This window comes from Pseudopipra pipra, chromosome 6 (genome assembly GCF_036250125.1).
Source record: "Pseudopipra pipra isolate bDixPip1 chromosome 6, bDixPip1.hap1, whole genome shotgun sequence".
NCBI lineage: Eukaryota > Metazoa > Chordata > Aves > Passeriformes > Pipridae > Pseudopipra > Pseudopipra pipra.
The window spans coordinates 32,107,746-32,133,758 of record NC_087554.1 but is presented as its reverse complement, the minus strand read 5'-3'; the positions used below and the strand labels follow the sequence as shown (position 1 = coordinate 32,133,758).

The 26,013-nt window shown below is 35.4% G+C and overlaps 1 protein-coding gene across 12 annotated transcripts in view; it reads right to left on the bottom strand.

The window, feature by feature from the left end:
* Positions 1–26,013, bottom strand: part of FSIP1 (fibrous sheath interacting protein 1) — a 96,351-nt gene that overhangs the window by 66,180 nt on the left and 4,158 nt on the right. For 11 of the 12 annotated variants that reach the window (XR_010431340.1, XR_010431341.1, XM_064658432.1 and 8 more), the window contains exons 5-11: positions 25,042–25,205; positions 24,037–24,121; positions 21,999–22,097; positions 19,035–19,132; positions 17,160–17,267; positions 10,682–10,846; positions 6,982–7,119 (exon numbers count right to left, since the gene is read on the bottom strand). Coding sequence is in view for 10 of the 12 variants with exons in the window: in XM_064658432.1 (XP_064514502.1) it covers positions 6,982–7,119; positions 10,682–10,846; positions 17,160–17,267; positions 19,035–19,132; positions 21,999–22,097; positions 24,037–24,121; positions 25,042–25,205 (857 nt within the window). In the remaining 2 variants the exon portion in view is untranslated. The remainder of the gene's footprint in view (positions 1–6,981; positions 7,120–10,681; positions 10,847–17,159; positions 17,268–19,034; positions 19,133–21,998; positions 22,098–24,036; positions 24,122–25,041; positions 25,206–26,013) is intronic. The other variant, XM_064658426.1, reaches the window with a different exon arrangement.

Genomic DNA, 26,013 nt, shown 5'->3' with positions numbered 1-26,013 from the left:
AATCAAAAAACAGACTTAGGCATGAGACAGCCCACGAGGTGCCCAACTCTGCCAAACTGGCAACCAGTACAAATAGCAGAATGTTAGGTATCTAGGTATTTTTTTCATCAGAAGTTTATATGCCCTTAGCTCTTCAGATTCCTAATGAGAGGGAATATTTTAAGTGAAGATTTTCTGGAAAAGGGACATCCCAACCTCCTAAGTATTTCTGATATTGGTCTGCACTGTGCAGCATAACTAGATAAAAAATAAGACTATTCAGATCAATGAGAAAAAACTTTCAAAGCTTTTCTCCAACCGTTTGACTCTGTAAACAGGATTACACTATTTCTGAAAATAAAATTATTGCAACCATGCTAGAAATACTGCTGTTGACACCTCAGGAAACTTATCAAAAGATCAAGATGCTAATTACCCACAAAGGATAAATTACACCTAAGCACATGCTGGAGAAGGTTTCCTCCAGAGCAGTGCTGTTTTTCGTTTCTCATTTTGCATGGGACATCCTATGGCAAAGCAGAAACAGCCTTTCCCAACAACATTTGGGGAGAAACAGAGGCTTTTTCCTGACTATTTCTCTTAGAGCACAGGGTGCAAGAAGACCAACAAAAACAATGCTTCTTTCCTACAGGGATTAAAGCATAGTGCTAACTGGCAGAAAGGAATGAGGAACTCCTGCATTTGCCAGTAGAGATGTGTAACAAGTAAACGCCTTCTCCTTGCCTCAGAAGGACATGAACACTTCAATGATGAAAATTTTATGCTGTCAATACCTTTACTAACCAGAAAAATTGTTAAGCATTACTTTAATATCACTGCAGCTAGAAACTATAGTTACTGCATTGAACTGTGATGCTACATGTTGTACAAACACTGGAAGAGAAAGGAGTAATGAAAATTCCAAACAAACCTGTAAGTATATCCATACAAAAGCTACAATTACACACATAGTCAAGTACTTGGAAAACATTGAAACTCCAGTGATCAACATGCTTGAATGTCTTAAACCAGAAGGCTTCCCTTCTGGGGGAAGTAGAGCAATATGAAATTATTTAAATATAGAGCCACTGGATGAAAGACGTTGTCCTGCTTTGAAACCATGAACTAAAGATGACCTTTTAAAGGGGAGTTAAGAAGGAATGGAAAAGAGATTTGCAAGTGGATACATGGAACCCAGTTTATACATGATGAAAGAGGTCAGGGGCAGATAAATAGATGACATAGTAACAAAAAGTAATACAAAAAGTAATAGGCAAATACAAGGATACTGTTATATTTGTTGAGGTCAGAGAGGACAGAGGGTGTGACAAAGATACACTGAACGAATAACACAAGAGTACAGAAACAAATCGGTTTTCGTGAACTCTTTCGTCGTCTAAGAAAAAGCACATTTCCAATAATGATCTATTTGATGGTATTGAATGCCATTTATAAATAAAGAAAATTAAGAAAGCAGTGCAGTTATAGTCAAATTTAAGTCATGCTGGAGACACAAAATGGGAGATCGAACAATGATCAAACAAATTTAGAGATGGGTGGGTAGCCAAAGATGGTTTGTTTGTTATTTTAAGATGTCAAACACCATAATATAGCAGACTTGACACCTAAACTGGAAATTACATTTTGGGAGAAGGAGGATCAGTACATTAAATGAAGAAAAATTTGACTATTCTTACATAGAAACCCGTTATGTTTAAAGCAGGTCTCACCTGCAGGTATCAAATTCCAGCAATAATTTCTCATATACAGTATCAACCCATAATTAATATTTATGATGCAACTGGCAATGTTGCTTATCATCATCATAGGGATGCAGTTCATTTAATAGGCTGCATTAATTTTCAGCATCCACGTAAAATTTATCTTCATCTTCATCTATGTAAATATTATCTTCATAATTTTCCATATAAACCAGAAGCACCATTAAGATTTAACTGATAAATATTTTAGTATAAATTAGCTTTAAAATTTAACATTTATACAAAAATTATTGAATAATATTAAGTCTTAGTGTAACTCACAGTTTTCAAATAATTTATTACAAATACTCTTAGTGGCCGCTTCATTCTTATCCACAGTACTGTGAAAGACAATCAATACATAGGAAATTTATTTCAATCATATGGGTGAAATATTAACATTTTGTCAATCTGCTGTTAATTTTATTGCTCTCTTCATGTATGTAGTATCTGTTAAATGAAGAAAATAAGATTTTAATAATGATATTTTCTCCCAGGTGGAAATGCTACTGCATTTCGTTCTGAAACAACTCTGTACAATCACATAATCAGAATGAATTCTTGTAAAACTTTGAATAAACTAGATACCTGTTTGAAGCTTGGCAACAGCTTGGTAAGCAACCTTAGCACCTGGAAGATACTTTTCAAAGGAATAACATAGAAACTAGCATATCTCAACTTTATTTGTGTTAAGTTGTCCTTTTTCCCTTTACTTGGCACAATGAAATATGTGTTACGAAAATGCTTTATTAAACAAGTTCTACTTTTATGGATAAACACATGCTTATGTAGAAACCAGACACTACATGATACTATGTGGATTAAAATAAAGATGTTTGCTACTTATATGCTACTGCAAAACATACTGGAAGAACTGAGAAGGACTACCAATGCACAGAGTAGTTAAAAAATATGGCTATGTTCCCATGTTCAAAAGCATTAGCCACTAATCTCTGCTGACACTGTGATACAAAACCACATTACAGTATTGTCTAGTTGAGAAATTGCTCTCCAAATATATAGTAGGACTTTATCTTGCCCTCTTCTTCCCTTAAAAGGTGAAAAAAAGGAATATGGAACAAATTATTCTCCTTTTCTGGAAGTTGCCTAATACAGACTCAGGATCAGGTACACTGAATTCAATCAGTTTCAGGGAAAAAACTGGAATAAAATTATGTATAACAACAAACCCCCTCATCACCCTGATGCAGGGTAAAAAACAAAATGGTTAATGGGACTTTCTCCAGGACCGAACAATAATCAGTTTTATCCTGAGGTTTTCCCATAGATATACATTATTGTGCATCAAGAAGATAAGAATCGTGCCTTTTGGAGTAAGATCCTGCAGATAATCAAAGCTCTCGACAGCAATGTTACATTTACTATTTTTGTTCTGCGTTATCCACCTCAGTTGCTCACGTTCCTGCATATTTCAGCTGTTCAGATAACAGAATGTGCATTTTACTAATACTATTTGATATAAAAAAACCCTTAGTAATTAGCAATCACATAATGCGTTTGGCCACTAGACAGCATGAACCTGAAAAAATAATTCCTACAGATGTACCGACATCCGATGATAAATTTAAGACTAGGCAAACTAGATTTAGTTCCTGTTTTAAAAGTACTTACTACAGGTAAGAGGACACATTTTTCTTTAAAGTAGGTATCAATATCTTGGTCATGCTGAGAGGTAGCATCATTTATACATATCTGCATGTATACACACTATCATATGCATATTCAATATGCTTTGAAATATTTTCATTTAAGTAAATTTAACTTGTATATTTAACCAAAACCCCAAAACAGACATCTGTGGGCAGATTTTTGGCAGGAAATAATTAGCTTCCAGGGTAACACATTAGAAATAAACACACATATAGCCAGCAAAGGTGAAGCTATCTTATTTAATAGCTTGCTTTGAGGTGCATTTAAACCTACCGTCTGCCATGAAGAAACTCAATACATCATCAAACGTGCCACTGCATTATCAAAAGTGGCCAACTAGATGATGCCACAATTGAAAAAAAACTACATTTATTATTCTTTCTATATAAAATTCTTTTCATTAATGCTCAGCAACAGGCATTTGGCAGCTGAACTTTTTTTTTAAGCAGCAGTTAACAATGCAATTCACAAAACAAAGATAAGCTCAATGGTTTCCAGGAAACTGAAAGATGAAAGAATGCAGAGAGAGTCAGACATGATTTCAAATGAAGAACAAGTGAACTAAGGTCAAACTAAAACCTGAAAGAAATTCAGCAAGAAACCAGATACATTTCAGTTGGATTGAAATTTCACAATGTATTTCAACAATGCATACAATACATTCTTTGGTATATTAATTCACTGGGGACAATTTTTTTTCAAAATAAAGGAGGAACTCAGATTCCAAAGCCCTTAGTTTCATTAATTCAAGCAGAATATTTAGCAGATTTTCTGGGTTTATATTGCATGTAAAGTAGGTTAAGGTTTTATCTTCCAGCTTTGTTTTGTGAGTTCACCCCCAGACTTAGTCTTACAGCATACATGAGGTAAACTGTAGTGGAAGAATCCATAAATGTTATAATTTCAGAAGCCCACACCTACTAAATAGCCTCCTTCAGAAGTATGATGAATGTATTCCTCCCCCTTGAAGAGAAGATCAGAGTAAAACTGCTATTACATGAATAAATTTGAATAATTCATTTTGCAGTAGTGAAGAAACATAGCATTCTACTGTACACACAAAAAAATGCTAATAAAGTTACCTTTATACCTACAATGCAAGTTATTCCCCAACACAGAGCTAAATTCTGCTTAGTTAAACTCTCCACAATTTCCACATAGGAAGCAAAACCAAAAACAAATACTTTGTCTGAGAGATTTTTTAAAGGATACTTAATGTAAGTTCTCTCTCAGACATTAAATTTGTAAAATACTGCGTTTTACAGCTATCAAGCCCAGTATAAACATGCATTCAGAAACAGAATTCCAAACTGCTGGCAAACCACCTTCTCTACTCAGAGCAGAGAATTTATTTATAATTTTACACAGCAAATTATAGTGGTTGAGGAAAGAGCAAAGGAGAAATTGAAATGCAATGTGAATTTGAAAAACATGGATTTTAAATAGAGAATTTTAAAGAAAGATAGAAGAATAACAATGTTAAAAGCTGCACACCTGGACTCTTGCCAAAAGAGTCAATCTCTCACAACCTGTATTTTATAACGCAGGAATGACAACTTTTTTTACCAGTCAAAATATCCCCTAGAACCATGCCTACGCATTCCTTCTCTGACATACAGTGAAGAGTGCCACCTATTGAATAAAAAACAGTATTTCCAGAAATCATTAAATTATTCTGGAAACATGCCATATGTGTACTCCCTTCATCAAGCTAAGCATTCAGTTTAGCTTTTTATCATGCAGTTTCCCAGCAGAGAGCAGTTTTGCCAAAATATAACTTTGGTATACAAACAAGGTGCCCCATCAACACTGCATAAGTTACCTGATTTAAGAAAAAAATTATTCAATTATGTGTGCTGCATTTAATAAAAAAAGAAAAGCAGTCTCTTCTAAGGCTGTTCTTTGTTCACAGAAAAAAGTGTACATTTTTAATATATTTTACTGTACTGTATTAGAAGGAAAAAACTACTTTCTTTTAGACTTGAACACTTTATTTGCACTGACTACCAAAGTACCTTGCAAATGACCTAAAACAAATATTTAATATCCATATACCATGCTCTCAGTAATACTACAGAGCAGCAACTGCTAAGAAGACACAGTGTGCCCCCCTGAAGAAGCCTTACCAGGTGCTGCACAGCACACAGCAAGGCTAGTCTGGCCATGAGTTACACATCGGTACAGGTAACATTCTATATTTATAAACATTGTAAATCAGCATCACAGTCTATCAATTTAGAGCTTTAAATACCCACAATCTAGTCAAGGAAAAATGTGTGGTATGTTGCAAGAGTCTGCTGTAATATGATACCAAACAAAACTGCTATAACCCAACCAAGACTTGGAACTGACCCATTTATATACAAAACATTTGAATGAGTCAGCAGCCCACTGCATTTCCCAGGCCTGCTGTAGACTATCATACAATTCCCAGACGCACTTCCTCGGATTGTGCTTGCCTCATGAACAAGGTCAGTAGTGACAAAAAGTGATATAAAGGTCAATGGCTAGGAAAATATGACAATACACAGACATTTTATCTGTTTACCCATTAACCTATTCAATATACTGAAGTTCACAGAATTCCTCTATTTACTTGTCTCCCGTCTTTTAACTGTTTAATATAATAGAGCAGTGTATTAAAACAAAGTTCTACTGTTGTTTTGGTCTGTGAACAGATAAGAATTAAATATGCTGCCTTACTGTAGTCATACACAGACAAGTGAACAGCCTCTAAAACAATCACTGTTTCCTTTTCTGAAGTCTTTGTTCCCATACTCCATATATACTCCAGCACTGCCAGAATAAACTTTGCTTATGTAGAGTGGTTGAAGTTTTTGCAACTAGAGCAACAGTGCTATCGGTAATTGAGATTATACCACTGCAGTTATGCTGCTACCTGAATCACAAAGCTTTTGATCTGCACTGGGGATCCCTTTCTGAGGGTGATAAAAGATAACTGGAACAGTACTTGTCCTAACTCTGATTATTGCAGAGAGTAAACCTACTGCTGAATAAAGACCTCCACAAGCCAAAGTTAGGGTAGATGGATTTTTGATCTGACGCAACAAACTCATATATTTATGTTTTTATGACTACATGAAAAACACTAAAATCAGCTACAAACAAGAAACAAATTTCTACAATGTACAACCATTAAAAAATACTATTTTTACTTCAATCTAATGATAATAAAGAAAGATTACCATAATTACTTAGTGTATACAACATTTCCATCAGACTTGGTCCTTCAAAGAACACCGAAGTATATGAGACATTAAAAAATCCTTCTAGTATGTTTATGCTATCCACCTCAGGGGAAGAAGAGAGGAGAATAGTATCTTTCACTTTAAAAGACACTACGTTAATGGTAAGCACGCATTACAACTAAAAAATGTATTACCCAGATTAAGAAAAATTATTTGAAACTTGCTTTCATATTTCTTTGGGGATTCCTCCAGAAATTGACATAAGGTTGTAAAATTTGACTTTATTTTAAGACAGATGGAATGATAAACTCCGAAGTTTTCAGACTGAGGGAAGAAAAATCCAACAAAAATAGGACACTTACAAGATTTCTCTCTAGAGATTCCAGTTTATGATCTATTTCTTTCAGACGATTCTGTTGATCACGTTTTTCCTTATTGTCCCGCAGAACCTTTTCACCTGGAACTGTTTCTAGGCTTCTGTTGGCATAAACCAGAGACTCCTGACAAAAGAAAGAACAGATAGAAGTTAAACACATGACTTTATACTGCTTCATAGCCAGATGGGTGTTCTTTTGATTTCTACTAGGAAACACAGAAATGTGTCAATGTCAAATTCTGCATACGCATAATTTTCATTATGCACGTTTTCAAATACAATAGCTAAATATCAGGCTGGACATATTTCAGTAAACAAATTCTTCCCCTTTGCATTTTAAGAGGAATTTCTTAGTCTCCAGCACTATTACTTTGATGCTTAATTTCTACCACAACAATAAAAATGCACTGAGACTAGGGGAGACAGAATGACTGATTCAAAGCTTGATCTTATTAACCATACTGGGATCAGAATTAAGCCAGAAAGGAAAGGAAGAATTGAGCTGAAATGATGATAGTTTTTGTTTACTAGATATCACGGTAAATGAGAAATAATCCTCTCTCTGTAAGCTGTAGTTAGTTGTCCAACCATTATTAAAGATCCAGATTACACAGTCTCACATCCTTCAGTAGTTTTGAATTGGACCTGGAAGTCCCAAATACATTCAAGGTTTGATATTACATGTAACTCAGTTCATTAAGATCGACAAGTATTGGCAAAACTGCAGTTATGTTGTGATTGGAAAAAAACGGAGCTTTCTCTTGCAAACCAAAGATTCTGTAGAAGAATTCAAGGGATACAAATAACAGCAGAGGGGAAAAAACCAAGCAAAATACCCTCCACCCAACTTTATAGTCAATTCAAACCAAAGAACAATCAGCAGCCATATAATAAAAACATACTCTATCTGTTCTTATTTTCAGAAGCAGCTCAAGGAATCTTAATAGACACACACAAGGAAAATAATTCCAAGTAGCATGTCTAACTGGAAAGAAAAACAACCTTTGCAATTCAACATTCAACACAAAATTTCTCAACTACAATATACAAGAGACCATATCTGTAAACAACTTCTAAACATCTAGCAAATCTATGAGTTCTGACATTTAAATCAAACTATTAGCTGCTTGAAAATAAACTTAACACAGTACAAATCTTACTTATGGTCAGCAATAGTTGGCAGTACTCCAATGACAGTAAATTTTCCAATAACAGACAGTCACATTTTCTGTTTCATTCTGTATTGCTTTCATAATTATTCCTAATAATCTATATGAATATTTGACTACTATGGAATATTAACCTGCTGCTTTCACAGAAGTAGTTGTCACAGTTTCATTTCTCTCATCCCTGAATAGTAACTGATCAGAATTCACACAATATAAGTAAAGTTAAGGCTTTTCTCACTTAGTAATATTTTTGTATTTTTCTCAAGATAGAATAAATGCAGAAAGTATTATATCAAGGAAAACATTTTATTGTCTATGTTTCAAATACTTCAAATTTTTCAATCCTTCATTATTTTACGTTTCAATTATATAGCACATGTACATAGTGAAAGTCCATTTGAGATTACCTCATATGATTTTTAGATCTGTAGATAATAAGTGTTAAATATGTTTACACAAGACAAAATACAAGTACTTAGCAACAGACAAAGCTGTAACAAACATAATGCAAGAGTATTTGAAATGTCTAAAATTATTCATTGCGTTCCCTATTCTCCAAAATTCTATAAATAAATAATAACAAAATCCCTCTTAATGAAATATATTAGTGTCATACAATCTTCCTGAGACATAAAACTGGCTGATCAGCTTATCAACCTGCTTCTAACCATGCCCTGAAACAGATATACCCATGAAACTCATTTGCTTTGGTGGAGGCAAAGAGCATAGGCTATCAGAGTTCATTAATTGAAAAATTAGTGTATATTCTAAAGTTTTTAATAATTTTGAGTACTTATTTAGTTTTAAACTGTTAACTATAGTCTACTTCCATAACTGAAAAAGGGAATATTTTTTGGATAAAAAATCCCAAACATGTACGAAAGAACTCCTCAAGGCAATACAATGTTGATTACCTTACCTTTTAACACAATCAAGCAAACAGAAATTATTGTTTCTTTACAATTAATGCCATTTATTAAAGATTTCAGAGTCACAGCATAGTTCCTATATCCTGTCAAAGCATCCATCAGTGTCAGAAAGCAGGTCTCTCACTGAGGCAGTGGTGATTAACTGTTTCCATTTTGAAAGTTGTATCTAGTGCAATTCTTGGAAGAAAAGAACGTGCAGCTTTATAATATGCAACTCTAAGCTAATTCTGTTTTAATTACTTCTAAAATTCGAAATGAAAATCCCTTTTACATGCTGCAAAACAAAGTTGAAGGGCAACTGCTTTTCACGAATGAAAGGTATCGTAAGGAATTAACCACCTCTTTTTGGTTTTTAGGTTTAATATTATTCAAAAAAGATAATACTTTACTGTTCAATCAGCATACACCTAAATGCCACTTTCTATTCAAATACTTCTGAGCTATTACCTAAAAGAAAGCAACAACAACCACTTGAACAAACATTCCCAAGCAGAGAGTTCATTATCACAGGCAGTTGCATTAACTTCAAGCTGATGTCTCATAACACTGAACACAAGATCAGGCAATCATTGGCAAGCTCAGGTCCATGAAACTGAAGTTACTGGGTAACAACTGCATTTGCATAAGCCACTACCAACTAGAGGGAAGTGCTCTTTCACATATTAAATCCCAGTTGGTAAATGATCAACATCAAAATGTTACTCCTCTAGAACTGAGCTACAGAAGATACCACTAGAGGTAAAACAAAGCCTCATGTTCAGAAATAAGCCAATACAAAAATTACATTAAAGTGACCTTAGAAAAAGAGGGGAAAAAAACCCCCCACAGCTATTTCAGCCTTTTAAATAAATGTTTCTCATACACTGGTAACTGTCTCTGATATACCAGTTCTGGCCATAGAATGTAAATACTACAGAAGTAAACAAGCTTTGTGCAAAATAAGAATTATGTTTTTTTATTTTATGCCCCATTATAGTAGAGGCAATACTACTGGGGCATGGGATAAACTGGAGTCTTCTAAGCACAAAATTCAAACAATCACTTCCCAAGGCTGAGACCTTGATTCTTAATCTTCATGGGTTCTTAATATTGTTGGCAAGGGAAAAAGATGAAGGCCACTAAAAACAAGGGGCATACGATTCCAATCTATTTTCTACAGTCATTGCTTTATCTTTCTGATCACAAGTGAAGAAGCAGTTTTGGAATCCTGAGATAAGAAGAAACCTAATTCTTATTCCCAAAGATGAACTATCATTTGTTACTATGTTGAAAAAAACCACTGGGACCCTCATGCAGCTAAAAGTGTCTGTTACCAACCCCTTAAAAAAAAAAAAGTTTTAAAAGTGTGGAATCAAAAATGTTGAAAACAAGACAGTCCTTGAATTACATACCACTCAAAATAGCAACAAATTATTTTTCCATAGCCAAAATTTTTCACTTCATTCCTTATCACATATACTGGGAGAACAAACAGAAGACACTAAAGAAAAATGCAAAAGATACAAATACAGACAGACATATGCTGTATTGATCTCAACGCACACTTCAAACAAAAAAACTGCAGCATAAGCTCTGTTCTGTAACCTACCTGATAAATCTGGCTTGGAGGTTTTGAGAAAGAGCTGGAAATTGCAGAAAAATCCCCATCAGATAGTAGTGCTTGAAGCTTAATGTCTATTTCATTTAGGAGATGAAATTCCGTGGGTTCAGGTGTGTACCCTTCTCCTGGTGTTAGCCAGACAGATACATTCTCCTATTGAAAAGTACAGAAAATACTTAAACCTCATTCCCAAAGGAAAAAGACCTTAAAGGCAGTTACACATCAAGTGTATTTATTTTTCAAATGAGCATACTTAAGAGTAAAATATACATTTTCACCCATCTCACTATATAGCTGAAATCTCCCAAATATTCATGTACCTAGCACACTCAAAAGCAGATATGGACAGAACAAGTATAGGCATACATTTTTCATTTTAAAATATAACCAAGCAGCAAGTTAATATATATATAATTTTATTTTTAGAAAGCACATACATCTACATGCATTGTTAAAATCTAATAGCAAAAAACGTGCTGTGCTAACCTAAACAGACTTCTGCTACTATTATACTTATTTCTATCAAAGTCCAAAGCCTGTTTCCTCAACAGACTAGTTGCTCAGAAGCCCTAAAATAAAATTGCTTAAAGCCAGATGCTTTGCCTTCATGCCAGCTGGCCAAAAAACAATCAGACAGCTCCCAGGTTCCCTCTCCATTCTTCTCAAGGTTATACAATTACCTTGACCAAGTTCTTGTACAGCCAAAAGAAGCTCTTTGGATAGCCAATCCCTTTTTCTTAACCATACATCTTACTTAATAGCCTCTTAGCCAAGTTAGTCAAACCTTAAAAACAGTTTCATGCCATGCCATGCCAACCACAGCTCCCTTCCACAGATGCAAACTCTTCCCCTGTTGTGGTTTATATATTTGTTCAACATGGCAGACTCAGCTCCCTTTTGAAGGAATAATTTCTTGTCATTTTCTAACTTGCACAAACATCTTGCTGCTCAGTGCTGCACAGTAAGCATCACTTTCTGATGCCACTGACGTGAAAATCAATTTAGAAGTGTTTGCAAGATATTGCAGAGGATAGAGATGAAGAGGAAAGTGTCTGGCAGATTTAAGACCCACCAGTCCTAAAAGAGCAAACATAAAGAACATGTTATAAGCTCACATTTTCAATGCTAATATTGAAGTGGAAAAGCACAGCCCTCAGAATCTGCACTAGGAGTTTCCTCAACATCATCCTAAATCACTTCTGTTATGTCAAGCATCTCAGCACTCCTTGCTTGCATGCTTATTATTTTACAGACTAAGTACAAGAAACAGCACAGAGAGCTGACCACATAACTGAAACAGCAAGGTATTTTTTGGTTTTAAAAAAGACAAATGAAAGTCCACAGGCATAATGAGATGTTCTTATCTACACCAAACACATCTTCTCAAACAACCCCAATAAACTTGCATCTCAAAGTCTGGTGGCAAATGCAGAGACATATCTATTCTGCTACATATTCAAACACACCTTCACAGCAGCGCTTTAGAAATCCAAATAAACTGGAACATAATACACTACTACTCTCTATTGTCCTCTGAAGGAAGTGGAAGCAACAGACCCCTGTGCAAGTCAAAGAAGGAAATACAATCAGCAGCTATGTCTAATAGGACAACTACTTTCCATCTGATAAAGGAGTCACAAAGAGAGAAAGCCTGACCAAAACTAGGCTTGGAATGGAACTGCAGAGATTGATGCTATGGCAGAAACCACCCAGAGCCAAATTTCAGAGGGAGGGTATAAGATGTGACATGACACTTGCAGCACATCACCAAAGGAGACACAGCATCCATAGGAAATCAAAGGAACTGCTCTGAGGTCAGTAGCTGCCATCCTTCTAGAGGCCCAGAAAGACTGGGAGAGGCAGAAAGCAGAGAGTTCTTTTTCCTGATTGTGATTTACATGACTTTTTCCTCTTGATAGCAGTAACACCTTAATAACAAATATGAATATATACTCCTACTACAGACAGTTGCATAATGTGAGTGAGCTTGGCCCACTTAACCCAAGCAAATGAGCTCATACTCACAGATAGATGTAGGTTCTCCACAGCAACTTGGCACTCCTGCCTCAACACTCAGGGAAGGAAGTATGCACAACCACCATTCAATGGGCATGACAGTAGCAGATTACATCTCTGTTCTCACCACAATGAAACAGCAGATAAGACTGTAGAAGAGCAGGGATGTGGGGAAGGACATGAGTGTATTACTGGTTTCCTTTCTTTTTCCTACCCAGAATAGGGCAAGCACCTTGCCCTAAGACTCTAACATCTGTTTTGCAAAGAATTCATGTCCACTATTCTGTTACATCTTCCAGATTAGTCCTTTGGCCATTCAAGCAGTTGCTTGAGGAAATATCAGCTTCCAACTTCAATACCATTGCTATGAGGTCATTTGTGGTTCATTCCCATTACCCTAAAGCACACTAGTTTCAAAAAGAAAAAAGCATACTCCAAACACTTGTCATAAATTGCCTCCATAATAAATTAAAAAAAAAAATAAAAAAAATAGTCAAGAGAGAGTCATCCTTTTTGTGAAACAAAATCAGTTCTAATGCTTTCTCATATAAGTATGATGAGACACAACCAGTAAGCCTGACCAGACCCAACCTGATTCTAAAAGAGTCACTCACATATGTCTTAGATGCTTCCCAGCTTTCTGGAAACATCTGTTCAGGTGGGACAGTGGCCATCAAAACATAACTATCCAGCATGGTTCTACATTTGTGTCACATTAACCACCCCCTAATCAGAGAATGAAGATCACAGTGCAAATACACAGAAATTACTCTACAGGAGTCAATTAAGATGCAACTGGACTCATTAGCTACAGCTCAGTGTCTATATCCCGTGCTCCAAATATCCAAATTACACCAGTAGTCACTTTACTTTAGGATGAAATGGACTCACACATTCTCTTTTGTATTTTTAAGATGGTTTTGCTTGGAAAATAAGCTTCTGTCCTGTCAATGTTTCCTGTGTGTTAACTCAGAACAATATTTTTATAACAGCACAGTCAGTGTTTACTGTGGAACATCTGAAACAAATTATACCTCTGCACCTTCAGCTTTGACAATTAGATTAGCATGAATATGTACTTGTAAAATATTTTAAAAACTCATAAAACACCTTTTCAAAAAGTGAGAAGTGCTGTTCGAATATCTGACATATTTAGTAGTATGAGTCCAGTGAAGTTATCTAATCCACATTACACTATACAGAAGAATTCATACAGCATAGCCAGATCTGCCTTGACTGAGAGCCTCCAAAACATTACTTTAGCCTATGTGATTGCACCAGCTTTTTAAAAGTCAGAATAAAATAAGATGAAAAAGGCTATCAGCTGGACAATTACCTGGGCCAGCTTGAAGCTGTCTAGATTACTCACTCGCTGATAATTTCCTCATGATCTTTGTTACAAAGCAGCTATAGGAAATGCCTCACCCATAATAAAACTGAAATGTGGGACAGGAAGAATCACCAGACTAGACAGGTTTAAGTAACTATTATCCTTTCTTTTATTCCATTTTGATAGTACAATTAGGAGCTTTTTTCTTTGAAGAGATGATCTAGTATAGACTAGAGTAAGCCACAAATTACCATTCTTGTCCATGGCATAAGGAACATACAGCAACAACACACATGTCCTGTGAGGCAATCTACTTCATAGCAGATATTAATAGTAAAATATCTACAGATACATGCCAACATGATAGTGGCATGTGCCAAATACAAAATGTGGGTAAAGGTTACACTTTCCCTTGCCTTGATGCCTTGATGCTTTGAGAATTGGTGCAAAAAAAGGTACACATTAGTCAGAATTTGCATTAGCTGTTCTGCACAAACGCCTCTGAATTTTGTGAAGGACATCATCTTAAAGAAAAGGAAAACCTTTCCTTTTGAGAAAATACTTTTGCAATTAGTAAAATAAATTATACTAAAAAGGCCACTATTCCCTAGGTCAGAAAACTATGTTTACTAACATAAGGCTGTTTAAAACATCTTCAGATCTTTAAATACTGACATTTATCAAATGGAGAACCATCTCCTCAAATTGAAACATGTCCTTGATCAGGAAAGAACAGAAGAGACAGCATCATTAATCAAACAGTGACCTTTCCAACAAGAGGAGAAAAACAAAAACAAATCCCCCACAATCCTCTCCCTCCAGTTTCTTCCTATTCAAAGTCAGGATGAAGTAGTTTCAGCTGAACATTTTGTCACCCTTACATGGGTTTGCAATGCCAGGCCTGTTGCAAGCAGATCCAATAGAATACCTTCAATCTTTTCATAAATGCGCAGATAAAAGATTAAATAATGATCCAGTAAGCTTTAATTTTGTTCTTCTAATATGCAACAAATTAAAAGTAAAATAAGAATCAACTCTCCTAACCACAGATCAACATTAGACCAAAGAACTTCCATTGCATTTTTTTAATGCTAAACTATGTCAGCTAAGTCAAATACCTCTGTGCGACGTTATTAATTGATGAGTATTTTACACAGATAAAAAATTCAATCTGCAAGCTCAGTGTCCATGTTCAAAAAAATTATATTAGCATCTCATGTAAAGCGAGGGAACAAATGTCGGGTAAACAGGAAGACTGCTGCAATTTTACAGAACTTGAAGATTTTCATCTGATGAACACAAGCGCTGAGTGTGGCTGATAGTTTTAAACCTTTGTACATGAACAATCAACAATCAGCAAAGGATACGTTATCTGTGCTGCTACTTTATCTTACTGTGAAAGAACAATTACTGTTAAAATACTGCACATTTATATCATCTTAATCATTTGTCCATCAGGTTTTCCTGACTGATACGGACTCCTTCAATTATATTTGCCCCACAAAGCTCTGAAAATGCCAAAACACAGTGTGTACTTACTAGTTTCCCTAGAGCAAAAAGACCCAATGACTGTCAACCTAGAAATCACACTGAAGTTGGGTAAATTACAGATCTGTTTAATGTCACAAACCATGGGTAGGCTAGTCCTCTGTTTCCATAACCAGTTTGGATTCAGATGGAAAAAACAATAAGCTCATCTCCTTACCCTATCTCCTGAAACAGTAATTTATAAAGATGTATTTTAGACATGTTTTAGAAAAGAGTAATGAATTGGATGTCTTCATGACCTTATTAGAATATAAATAGAACTAAAATATGGGAAGAAACAATTAAAAAATAATACTATTGCATTTGCTTTTGTTTCTCTCACACCTAAGTTGTTACGTAACCTACTGAAAAATAATTTACTCCAGATCATTTTTAGCTGTATAAATTAAACAGAAAGTGGACCTTGGATATATTTTTTCATCTATGCAGAATTCACATCTTTGTCCTTAGATACCATTGTTCAATGTATACTGAAAAATGTAGTGAAGAAGTTCATAACATTACTGTAGACTTAACATAATGTAATTTTTAATGTAAAGCAAATTAGAAAAGCCACCTAATTTCTTTACACAAAGCATTTTTCCAACATTTCTTTTTACTTATTAAAATGCAAGTTTCTTGAAGAGTTATATCAAGTTTATATTGTTTGAAGATGTTCATTCTATAAAAACATGTATCTTTAGCATATCTGATACCACCTATAGTTGAAAAGTACTGTAAGTTCCCAGTATGATTCATTTTTCAAATGAAATTTTATCTTTCCATCCCAGCAGCTTTTGTAAAACAACAGAGCCTCCAAGAACATCTTCACTGTGATACTCCCCTCAAAGCAGTAAGAAATAAAGGCCATCTCCAAGTAGTTGGGAGATCAAAAGATTATTTGATGTCTTCACATTCCTGGGAATCATTTTAGTGCTCAGGCTCTCCTAGAAGCAGTGATTGGTGGGACAATCAAATATTCTTTTTTATTATCTGTGAGGAAAGGTATTTTTACCTACTTCAGTTCCTGCTGCAGTATGCAGACTGTACACTCTTTACCAATATTAAATTAAAGTATAAATGTCTAATACTTAAGCAGACTTTGTCCACTTTGTATACTTTTAAGACAGAGTTGGAAGCCACAGAAAGATGTCATGTTATCTTTCTAAATGGACATGTAAGCTTCATCAATGCATACTTCCTCAATTGCTGCATTTTTAAGGTCATGTCCTTAAAAAACTCTCGTTGGGAGTTTTCTGAAAATAGCTGCTGGCCCTTCTGCCTGAGACTACAGCACCAGCCATTCAGATTGATACTCCGCAACGTCACAGTTTATGCAGAATAAATAGGTCATCTACTCCGAGTGTAGTTCTAAGGCTCCCTCTACCTGTGCCTAACTTTTCTTTTAAGTTCTGCAGTTAGTAGAATTAACAAAGAAACCAATGCAAATTCATTCCTGGAGACAAATCCAAAAGGATTTGTCCAGCTTTTCTCTCTTATCTCACTAGGGTATTCCATGGTAGGACTAAGATCAGTTTTAGATTTACTGTAAAAATAAGCTAAATACAACAGGACAGATTAAAGTTTTCATACCTCAAGACCTTGCAATTCAATTCCATCCTCTGTATCTTTCAACAGTTCAATTAGTCTTTTCCTTTCTCCCTCAAGCATAACAAACTGGTTTTCTGAATCCTTTGCTAGCTAAAATATTTACAAAAACAAAAAAATAAACACACTTTAGAACTCCATTAGCTCAAACACCATCAAAACAAACTTTTTAAACTCTGTGAAATTAACATCCAAAACTTGCTTATCACCATAATACAAAGTATCACTGACAGAAAAATATAGCAGCCTACATATAATAAATTTATAACTTTGTAATAGTCTGTGACATAGCAGGGAGGCAAATATTTTTCACTGGATGAGGAATCATTATACATAGTAGGTCTTCAAAGGAAAAAAAGCACAAAAATTGGGGGATGTATATTCTGACAAAAAGAAGTCCCATGCACACTACACTTAGAATCACAGAATCATAGAATCAGCTGGGTTGGAAGGGACCTCCGAGATCATCAAGTCCAACCCTTGATCCAACACCGCTGTGGTTACTGGACCATGGCACTAAGTGCCACATCCAGTCTCTTCTTAAAAACCTCCAGGGATGGAGAATCCACTACTTCCCCGGGCAGCCCATTCCAATGTCTGATTACCCTCTCTGTAAAGAAATTCTTTCTAATATCTAACCTAAACCTCCCCTGGCACAACTTGAGACGGTGCCCTCTTGTCTTGCTGATAGTTGCATGGGAAAGGAGACCAACCCCCACCTGGCTACAACCTCCTTTCAGGTAGTTGTAGAGAGTGATGAGGTCTCCCCTGAGCCTCCTCTTCTCCAGGCTGAACAACCCCAACTCCCTCAGCCTCTCCTCATAGGACTTGTGCTCCAGTCCCTTCACCAGTCTAGTTGCTCTCCTCTGGACCTGCTCCAGCACCTCAATATCCTTCCTGAACTGAGGGGACCAGAACTGGACACAGTACTCCAGGTGTGGCCTCACCAGCCCTGAGTACAGGGGAAGAATCACTTCCTTGGACCTGTTGGCCACACTGTTCCTGATCCAGGCCAGGATGCCATTGGCCTTCTTGGCCACCTGGATGGATCCATGCTGGCTCATGTTCAGCTTCCTGTCAATCCAAACTCCCAGGTCCCTTTCTGCCTGGCTGCTCTCCAGCCACTCTGTCCCCAGCCTGTAGCGCTGCAGGGGGTTGTTGTGGCCAAAGTGCAGGACCTGGCACCTGGCCTTGTTGAACCTCATCCTGTTGGAATCAGCCCAACTCTCCAACTTGTCCAGGTCCCTTTGCAGAGCCCTCCTGCCTTCCATCTGACCGACACTCCCCCTCAACTTAGTGTCATCTGCAAATTTGCTGATGGTGGACTCAATCCCCTCATCTAAATCATTGATAAAGATATTAAACAGGACTGGGCCCAACACTGATCCCTGGGGGACACCACTAGTGACTGGCTGACAACTGGATGCAGCACCGTTCACCACCACTCTCTGGCCCTGGACCTTCAGCCAGTTCCTAACCCAGCACATGAACAATCTGTATATCTATTCCTTATCTATGAATAAGGACATCTTCCTTTAACTTAACAGTAAATATAAGTCTTAGGAAATATTTGTCCTTAAAACAAGCTATGGCCAGGCACAAACAGAGCAATTCAGTTTCCAGTACTCTTTAGTAAATACACAGAAGCAGTATTATCCTCACCAATATGATCATCCAAGATGAGATCTACCTTATATAGTACTCTGCCATAAATAACAGTTCTAAGAGAAAGGTTTTTAATTTATGTCTAATTAGCTTTTAATGTTCCTGATTTAAAAACACTGTCTCCAGAAGTACTTATAGACCAATATTTAGCTAATATTTAATAAAATGTAAATGATTTGACACTTTAATGCTTACCTCAATGTTCTTTTTAATGAAATCCTTGTTGTTTTTATTTTTGCTATGTGTTTTCTCTGCTGTTTTTTCTAATTCTGTTTCTAATTCACTTGGATAATCTGAAGTTTGAGGAAGAAAAGTTTCTAAATTATAATCATTCCTATTCTGGTTCAGTAAGAGCTGTAATAACAGCAATCCCATTTAAATCTTTAGCAAACATATAAAGTTTATAGACAAACTTTTTGTATGGTGTTTTCATTATTTACATAAACAATATGGTTATATTTAAAACATAGCTGTTGTCAAAATCTATTTTCATTTTTAACTTTTTATGATATGAGATCACTCAATGTTATAAAGGCTAAAATACTTTTGGATTTCTGACCTCAAAAATGTTAAACATGGTAGCCTTAAAAGCCACGGCATTCCTTCAAACCCTATCATCACTGCAGTTTTCTCATCAGGAAAAAAACAGACAATAATTTTTTGAAAACCACAGAACTATTTGGAGACATATCAAGTACATTTTTCTAAATAAAACAGCTGAAAAACAGATGATATAGTTGATATTATTATAACAGCTTATAAAACAAATTTTGTTAAAAAATAAAATTCATCATAGAGCTGTAAATCTATTAAACAGACACATGATATTCTAATAACAATGGGTTCTATCCATCACAAAAACGTGGGCATGTATTCTGTTTTTCAGAGACTTTTACGAGGCTTAAAATAACAATTCCTTTATGAATAGCAAATATTTATCACATTAAATAACAAGCCTAAGCAAATAGAACCAACTTCTAAATCTCAAGAACTACTTCAAAATTAGTCATGGTATTTTTGCTTTTCTGGAAAGTAGAGATTTGAAAAATGGGTCGGCTCTTTGCCTTCAAAAAAACCAAATTTGACATGTTAGATAATAGAAGACAGGCTATGGAAGTTTACACAGAAGTAGATTTTTTTCATAGTGAAAAGATTGAAAGCAAACTCTCAAAGATATGAAATAAATTCCATGCATCCTTTTACACAAAAACCTTAAAGGACTGAAGTATTGGATCTGACCAAGAAAACCTGTCACAGTTCAAATGCACAATTCTCTTGAAAGCATCCCAAACTTTAACATTACCAGGCAACACCTTGAATCTGTTAAGAAACTGGATCATATAAGAACTTACCAATCAATATAAACAAGAGATGTCGTATTCTGAAATAAGCAGAACACACCAAACACCAACATAACAGCAAGATATACATTACTTTTAAACTATATCTTTCTCTTACTGTAGATAGCATTTTTGAGAGGGAACTACATACAGAACATCTCAGAACATTCAAGTAAAGAATGGATAGACATGATCACTGAGACAAAGAAAACACTGAAGATTGACATGGGTAAGTAAAAGAGAGATTGCAGCTCAACAAATTTTGCATATGAGTTTTGGTAGATTTGGTTCAAATTTCAAAGATTTGGTACCAATCTCAATAAGACTGCTGAAGCAATAATATCAAACTAATGCATACATTCTTCTTCCCAAGTTAAGCTCCTCTTAGGGTCTGCCTTTATGACAGTTGTGACACAGAAATCCAAAAGCAACCAAAACAGTAAGTCTTAGCTATTCAGATACCACATCATGAGTCTCCAGAAGAAATAGTAACAGTCATTTAAGCAATGTATTGCCCACAAGCTGTAAGTGATCTCTACTTCACACGTTCCCAAATCAGGAGCATGTAGAACATCTCAAAATAGAGCAAGAGATCGCAACTCCCAACCACCCCTGTGTACTGGAAGCTTGAGAAGTCAGTGCTGTCCTGAATATTGGTAATGAAACCTATGTTGCTATTCAGTGGCACTCCAGCACAACTCAGAAACCTTGAAGGTGGAAGCTGAGGGTCAAGTTTCATTTTAAGGGAAGAATGAAGACACATGATAGGAATAGAGAGAAATGAAAAGGAAAGCACTGCTCCAGCCCACAAAGTTAAGGCTGCATATTGGTGGACTAAGTGATAAAATGGGGTCCATGTTCAAAACCTAAAACATGCAGTCACATTCTACAAACTGCAAAGATTTTGATGCCATCAATGGTTCAGCCTTGAGGAACGCACGTTTATTATGTCCTTGTCATCTTAGCCAGTCACCAGGAAGATAGAGTCCTTCTGTTTACATAGAATGGCAGATGACAAAGAAATAAACAATTGCAGGTGATAGCAATGGCAGCCAAAGCTATTTTTCATATGTCACAACACATGTGAAAAGTTACTCAACCACGCAAATTCGAATTTCAAATAGGGAAACAACAGAGGCATAAAGGTGCAATTCCATTTATTTTAAAGTGTTGGACACACTACGCTACTACCAGCATTTTAAATGTCTATACAGTGCATGTTAACAAGTGATCTCTAAAAGAATCAGCAGGTGCTTGAGTTTCGCCAGAAAGTACTTAATCCATAAAAGCAATGCAGACTTTACAATAATCAGCATAACAAAATATAAAATAAGTTGTCTGAAGATTTATATTTGTCACAAATCCATACAATTTCTGCTGAAAAAAAAACCCAAAACAGAATAGTTGCAACTATATACAGCACCACTCATCATTTTTATATGGTTTCTTGAATATAAGCCTACTAATTAAAGTTATGATACCCTAGAGAATATTTTAAAGAATTTCCATGAAGAACCAATGATACATTTTAGCATATATCAGTTGCACACCTTTTCATTTTGAAATGAAAGGCAAATGGTTTTATAAACCCAAAAGTAAAAATTTTCTTAGCATGTTGAGTAAAATGTTTTAGATAAGTCACAAAACTATTCTCTTTTATCATTTGCAAAAGAAGTCAGAACTACTGCCGTTCCAGTAAGCAACCTTGCTTTTTACCACTTCATTGGCCTATCCACAGAGGCCGAGTCTTCATTACCCACCCACTGCATGTTGTTTTGTCATATCCAAAAATACAAACTGTACAATTAATAAAGCTTACCCTTGCTTCGTTGGGCTTGATGACAATCATAATCTTCTGGATTCATTTGTGTGTGAATTACTGAAGTACATATTTCATTTTCTTTAGTATGGGAGGGATCTGCAAGGAATTTTTTCAGTAAAATTTAATTGAAGTGCATCTAAAGAAGATCTAGTTTCATGTGCATTGTGCTATAATATCTCACACATGAAAGTTAAAGAAATTCATTTGGATAAATTACATAAACACCTTACTTCTCAAGAAATAAAAAAGGAGGAAAGTGCAAGATGTGACTCATGAATAAGTATGCTGTTTCATATTTTTGTTTTTAACAACTACTGCCCATAGAGGACAATTAATCACATTCTCAAAGCCATAGCCCAAGGCCCTGAAGTTCAAATGCCTCTGCAGACACCATGTGGTGAATCATCTAGAAATCTGAATGAAAATGAAGTATCCAGGTTTTCACAGCTGGTGTCTGCCTATGCATGAATTATTAGACTTCCAAGTGGCTTAGGTCAAGGGTATAGTCTAGAAAAACAGCACCCTACTTGTTTCAGCCACACAAAGAAAAGAAATCATAGTATTGGCATGTATCAACTAGAAATATAGCAGTAACTTGTAGTCTATACACCTAGCACTTACAGAAAAGAACTCATATTGCAAAGAACCACTTGAATGTTTTTCACAAGGAAAAAAACAAACAATATCCAGTATTAGGAAGTGCAATGGACTCAAAAGTACGATTTTGGTATACAGACCACTGGGTAATGAATTTAAGGCCATTTAATTAACTTCTGATTTACATGTCTGCTGTGAGTGTGTCAGAGGGTTTTGTTGACCCTGACAGGCTGGGACACTTAAGTTATCAACAATTTTATACCTGGAACTTGTGTTTGATTTCACAGCCACATTAAAAGCTATCATTAAATAGCTCCCTATGTAATTTACTTAATAAAGCTCTATCAAATTCAAGTTCTGAAAAGCAAAATATATGAACTGCGTTCCATTGCAGTATCAACAAATGCAGCTATGAGGGCATTAATTTAAATAAATAAATACATACATAAATAAATAAGACCTTAAAAGTAAGGTACTAGCATATTACAAAAAGTTAAGATAAAGATCAAGCTAGAGGAAAAATATAAATCTAAACTACGCAGAGTTTTGTCAGTAAAGTACACCAGAAAACACATGATGCAGGAGTAACCTTTGAAAAAAAGGTGGTTTGTTAGCAGTCTTTCTTGTCTACTGTTTTTTTAATATATCCTGACATCTACTGGAGACTTTCTAAATATCACCTGTATCAAATTCTGTTTTGTTCCCTTAATAACCCAATTATTAGCATAGAAATAAAACCAGGTTACTTGCAATAGTAAGTTTTGCTGAAATGTTTTAATTACATATTGCTACCATTTTTATGCATGTACATCCAACATTCAAGCTGAGACTTCTGCTCATTTATAACCATTCAGACCTCAAATCTTTGTTCTCTCCCCAACAAGGAAAAAGACAGGATGAACCAAAATTCTGCTTCCTTTCAGCCAAGAAACCCTTTCACTAAAGGTATACAGATGAAGGATGGGATGCAAAACATGCACGATTGACACATCTCTGAGAACTCCAGCATCCACACAGATTATTCAAACAGCAATTTTTTAAAAACCATTCTCACGAAGATTTGACATGGTATATTCTTAACAAATTCGATCTGGTTTTGTTCTCCCTCCTCCTGCAAAAAATCATGTGTGTTTGCCAATAACTTGAAAAATGCAGTCTTTACTTTTGTTGGACTTCCACCCTTCTAGAATATCCAGTTCTTTGAAAAAATGCAGTTTCTATAAGCAAAATTAATGGTAAAGTACAATTTCTACATTTGTGTTAATGCAAAAATTATGTCATTTGATTTTTCAAATATTCCATTTATACACTTTTTTCATGCAAATATTATTCTATTGTAAAGGTTTGAAAGATTTACTTTTCTCATATCCAACAAAAATATGAACAGTAATCAACATATAGGATAATTATACAAGGGTATTTATTTCTTTTTACTTACCAGCTGTATCCTGCCACGGTGAGAACAAAGCTAAAAAAAGGTTTGTGTTTTCTATCTCCTCGTGGCCTCCTCTGGTTCTGATAGACTATTCAAAAGGAATAAAGTGTAAATATATAGATACATGCACATATTTAAAGTAAATTCTTTAAAGTGAAACACATCTGCTTATCAAATCTAATGAACTTCAAACCCTATTAAAAATTCCTTGTTCAGTGGCAACATTTACTTACTACTTTATTTTCTTCTTGAGGTTATCTGAACATCTGAATTTATGATAAAAGTACATATCATGGAACTTTAAAGTCTCTGTTACATATTATCTCTTATTTGGAGACACATTTCACAAGTCAAAGAAGTTCTGTAATGTATACGTGGCCCCAAATCCAAATCCAATGAAATTATGAGATGCAGTCAAACCAGTCATGTCTTTTTAGCAACTCACATTTGTATTCATGCAAAATATACAATACTTAACCTCAGAAGAAATACTAACCTGTTTCAAGGCTTAAAGTGGCATTTAATTGCTAGAGGTGAGAGTAGGAATAGTGTGAAGGAATTTGTGCTGTAACATTCTTATGCCTTTTTCAGGGGGCATCTCTATTTCTTCAGCAATAGACAGTACTGAAATAGATGGGCTTAAGAATGGTCATACTAGAACAGAATAAACGCTTTACATCCTGGGTTCACAGACACTACCTCTTGTCACAACTTATCATACCTGCAAGTAGTGAACTGAAGCATAATACTATGCTAGTAGACCACACCTAGACAGCTGTATATTTGACAATCGGTCTTATCAATTTTTAAGGACCATGGTCTTTTTTCAAAGCCTGCCTAGCCAATATATATTAAAACCTATCCAGTGTTAATTTTTAAAATTCATTTCTTCACTTTAATCAGCCAACTGTGAGTTAATTATTAAAATAATGCTTCTGTGAAATATAATATTCTATAAGACATTAGTCTAAGATTCACCATTCACAAAATAAGCAGAACACTCCTAACCTGAAGTTCTTCCCAGAGCACTGCCCTCATTTCTTTGCCTTGTTTTTTAATTTCTTTCTCCTTAAGATGTCGCTTTTCAAGTATTGTGTCAAGTTTATTCATTTTCTTTATAGCTGCTTGAATCTGAGGATCTACATCTGTGTCTTCAGAACATTTCAAGTTTGCTGTAGAATATATTTAAAATTAATGTTAGCTTGAAGCATGTCAACTCAAAAAAAACCCAAACAAACACTAAAAAGCACAACAAGTAATTTGCTAACAACAATAGACAAGAGTACAACTACTGTCAAGCACATATACCATGTTAACTTCTAAACCCGTTTGTAGCAGGGAAAAATACAGAAGTCTTTGCAACAGAATGCTGAATCAACCTCTGAGCTATAGCAGTTGGATATGGAGGTGTGGGAGAGGAAGAGACCCATTTCAGGCAAGTGATTTGATTCAAAGTTATAATGGAAGACTGACAACATCTCCACAGTATCAGCAAAAATCACAAAGTAAGCTTAAAAATAAAAAGAATGTCTTCAACCTGACAAGTAGAACATATGTTGAAATTAATAACTCTGGGGTTGAGACCTTCTAATATCTCTACCTTTAAATGTTACAGAAGTTTCAGTCTTGACTTATATCTCAGACAAACCAGATTCTGATAATGTTGCTATGAAAAATAGAAATTATGAAACATTATGAAAACTACCATTATTTAATTAAAGTAGATTTCTGTACTGTCTCTTTTTCTTTCCTAAATATGCAGACCACAATTTCTGATCACTTTCAGCTTCTCCCCTTCCTATAGCATCCTCATGCCATGTCCTCTTTCCTGGCCAAACTTAGTTTCCACATCACAAGTAGAACACTTGTAGCACCGTCCCTATCCCACAGACTTCCAAATTTTGGAGTCCTTCAATACTCTCTTTCATTTTCTAATCTTAGAGGTCATTGATCCAAGCATTTACTGTAATGCATTGGTCT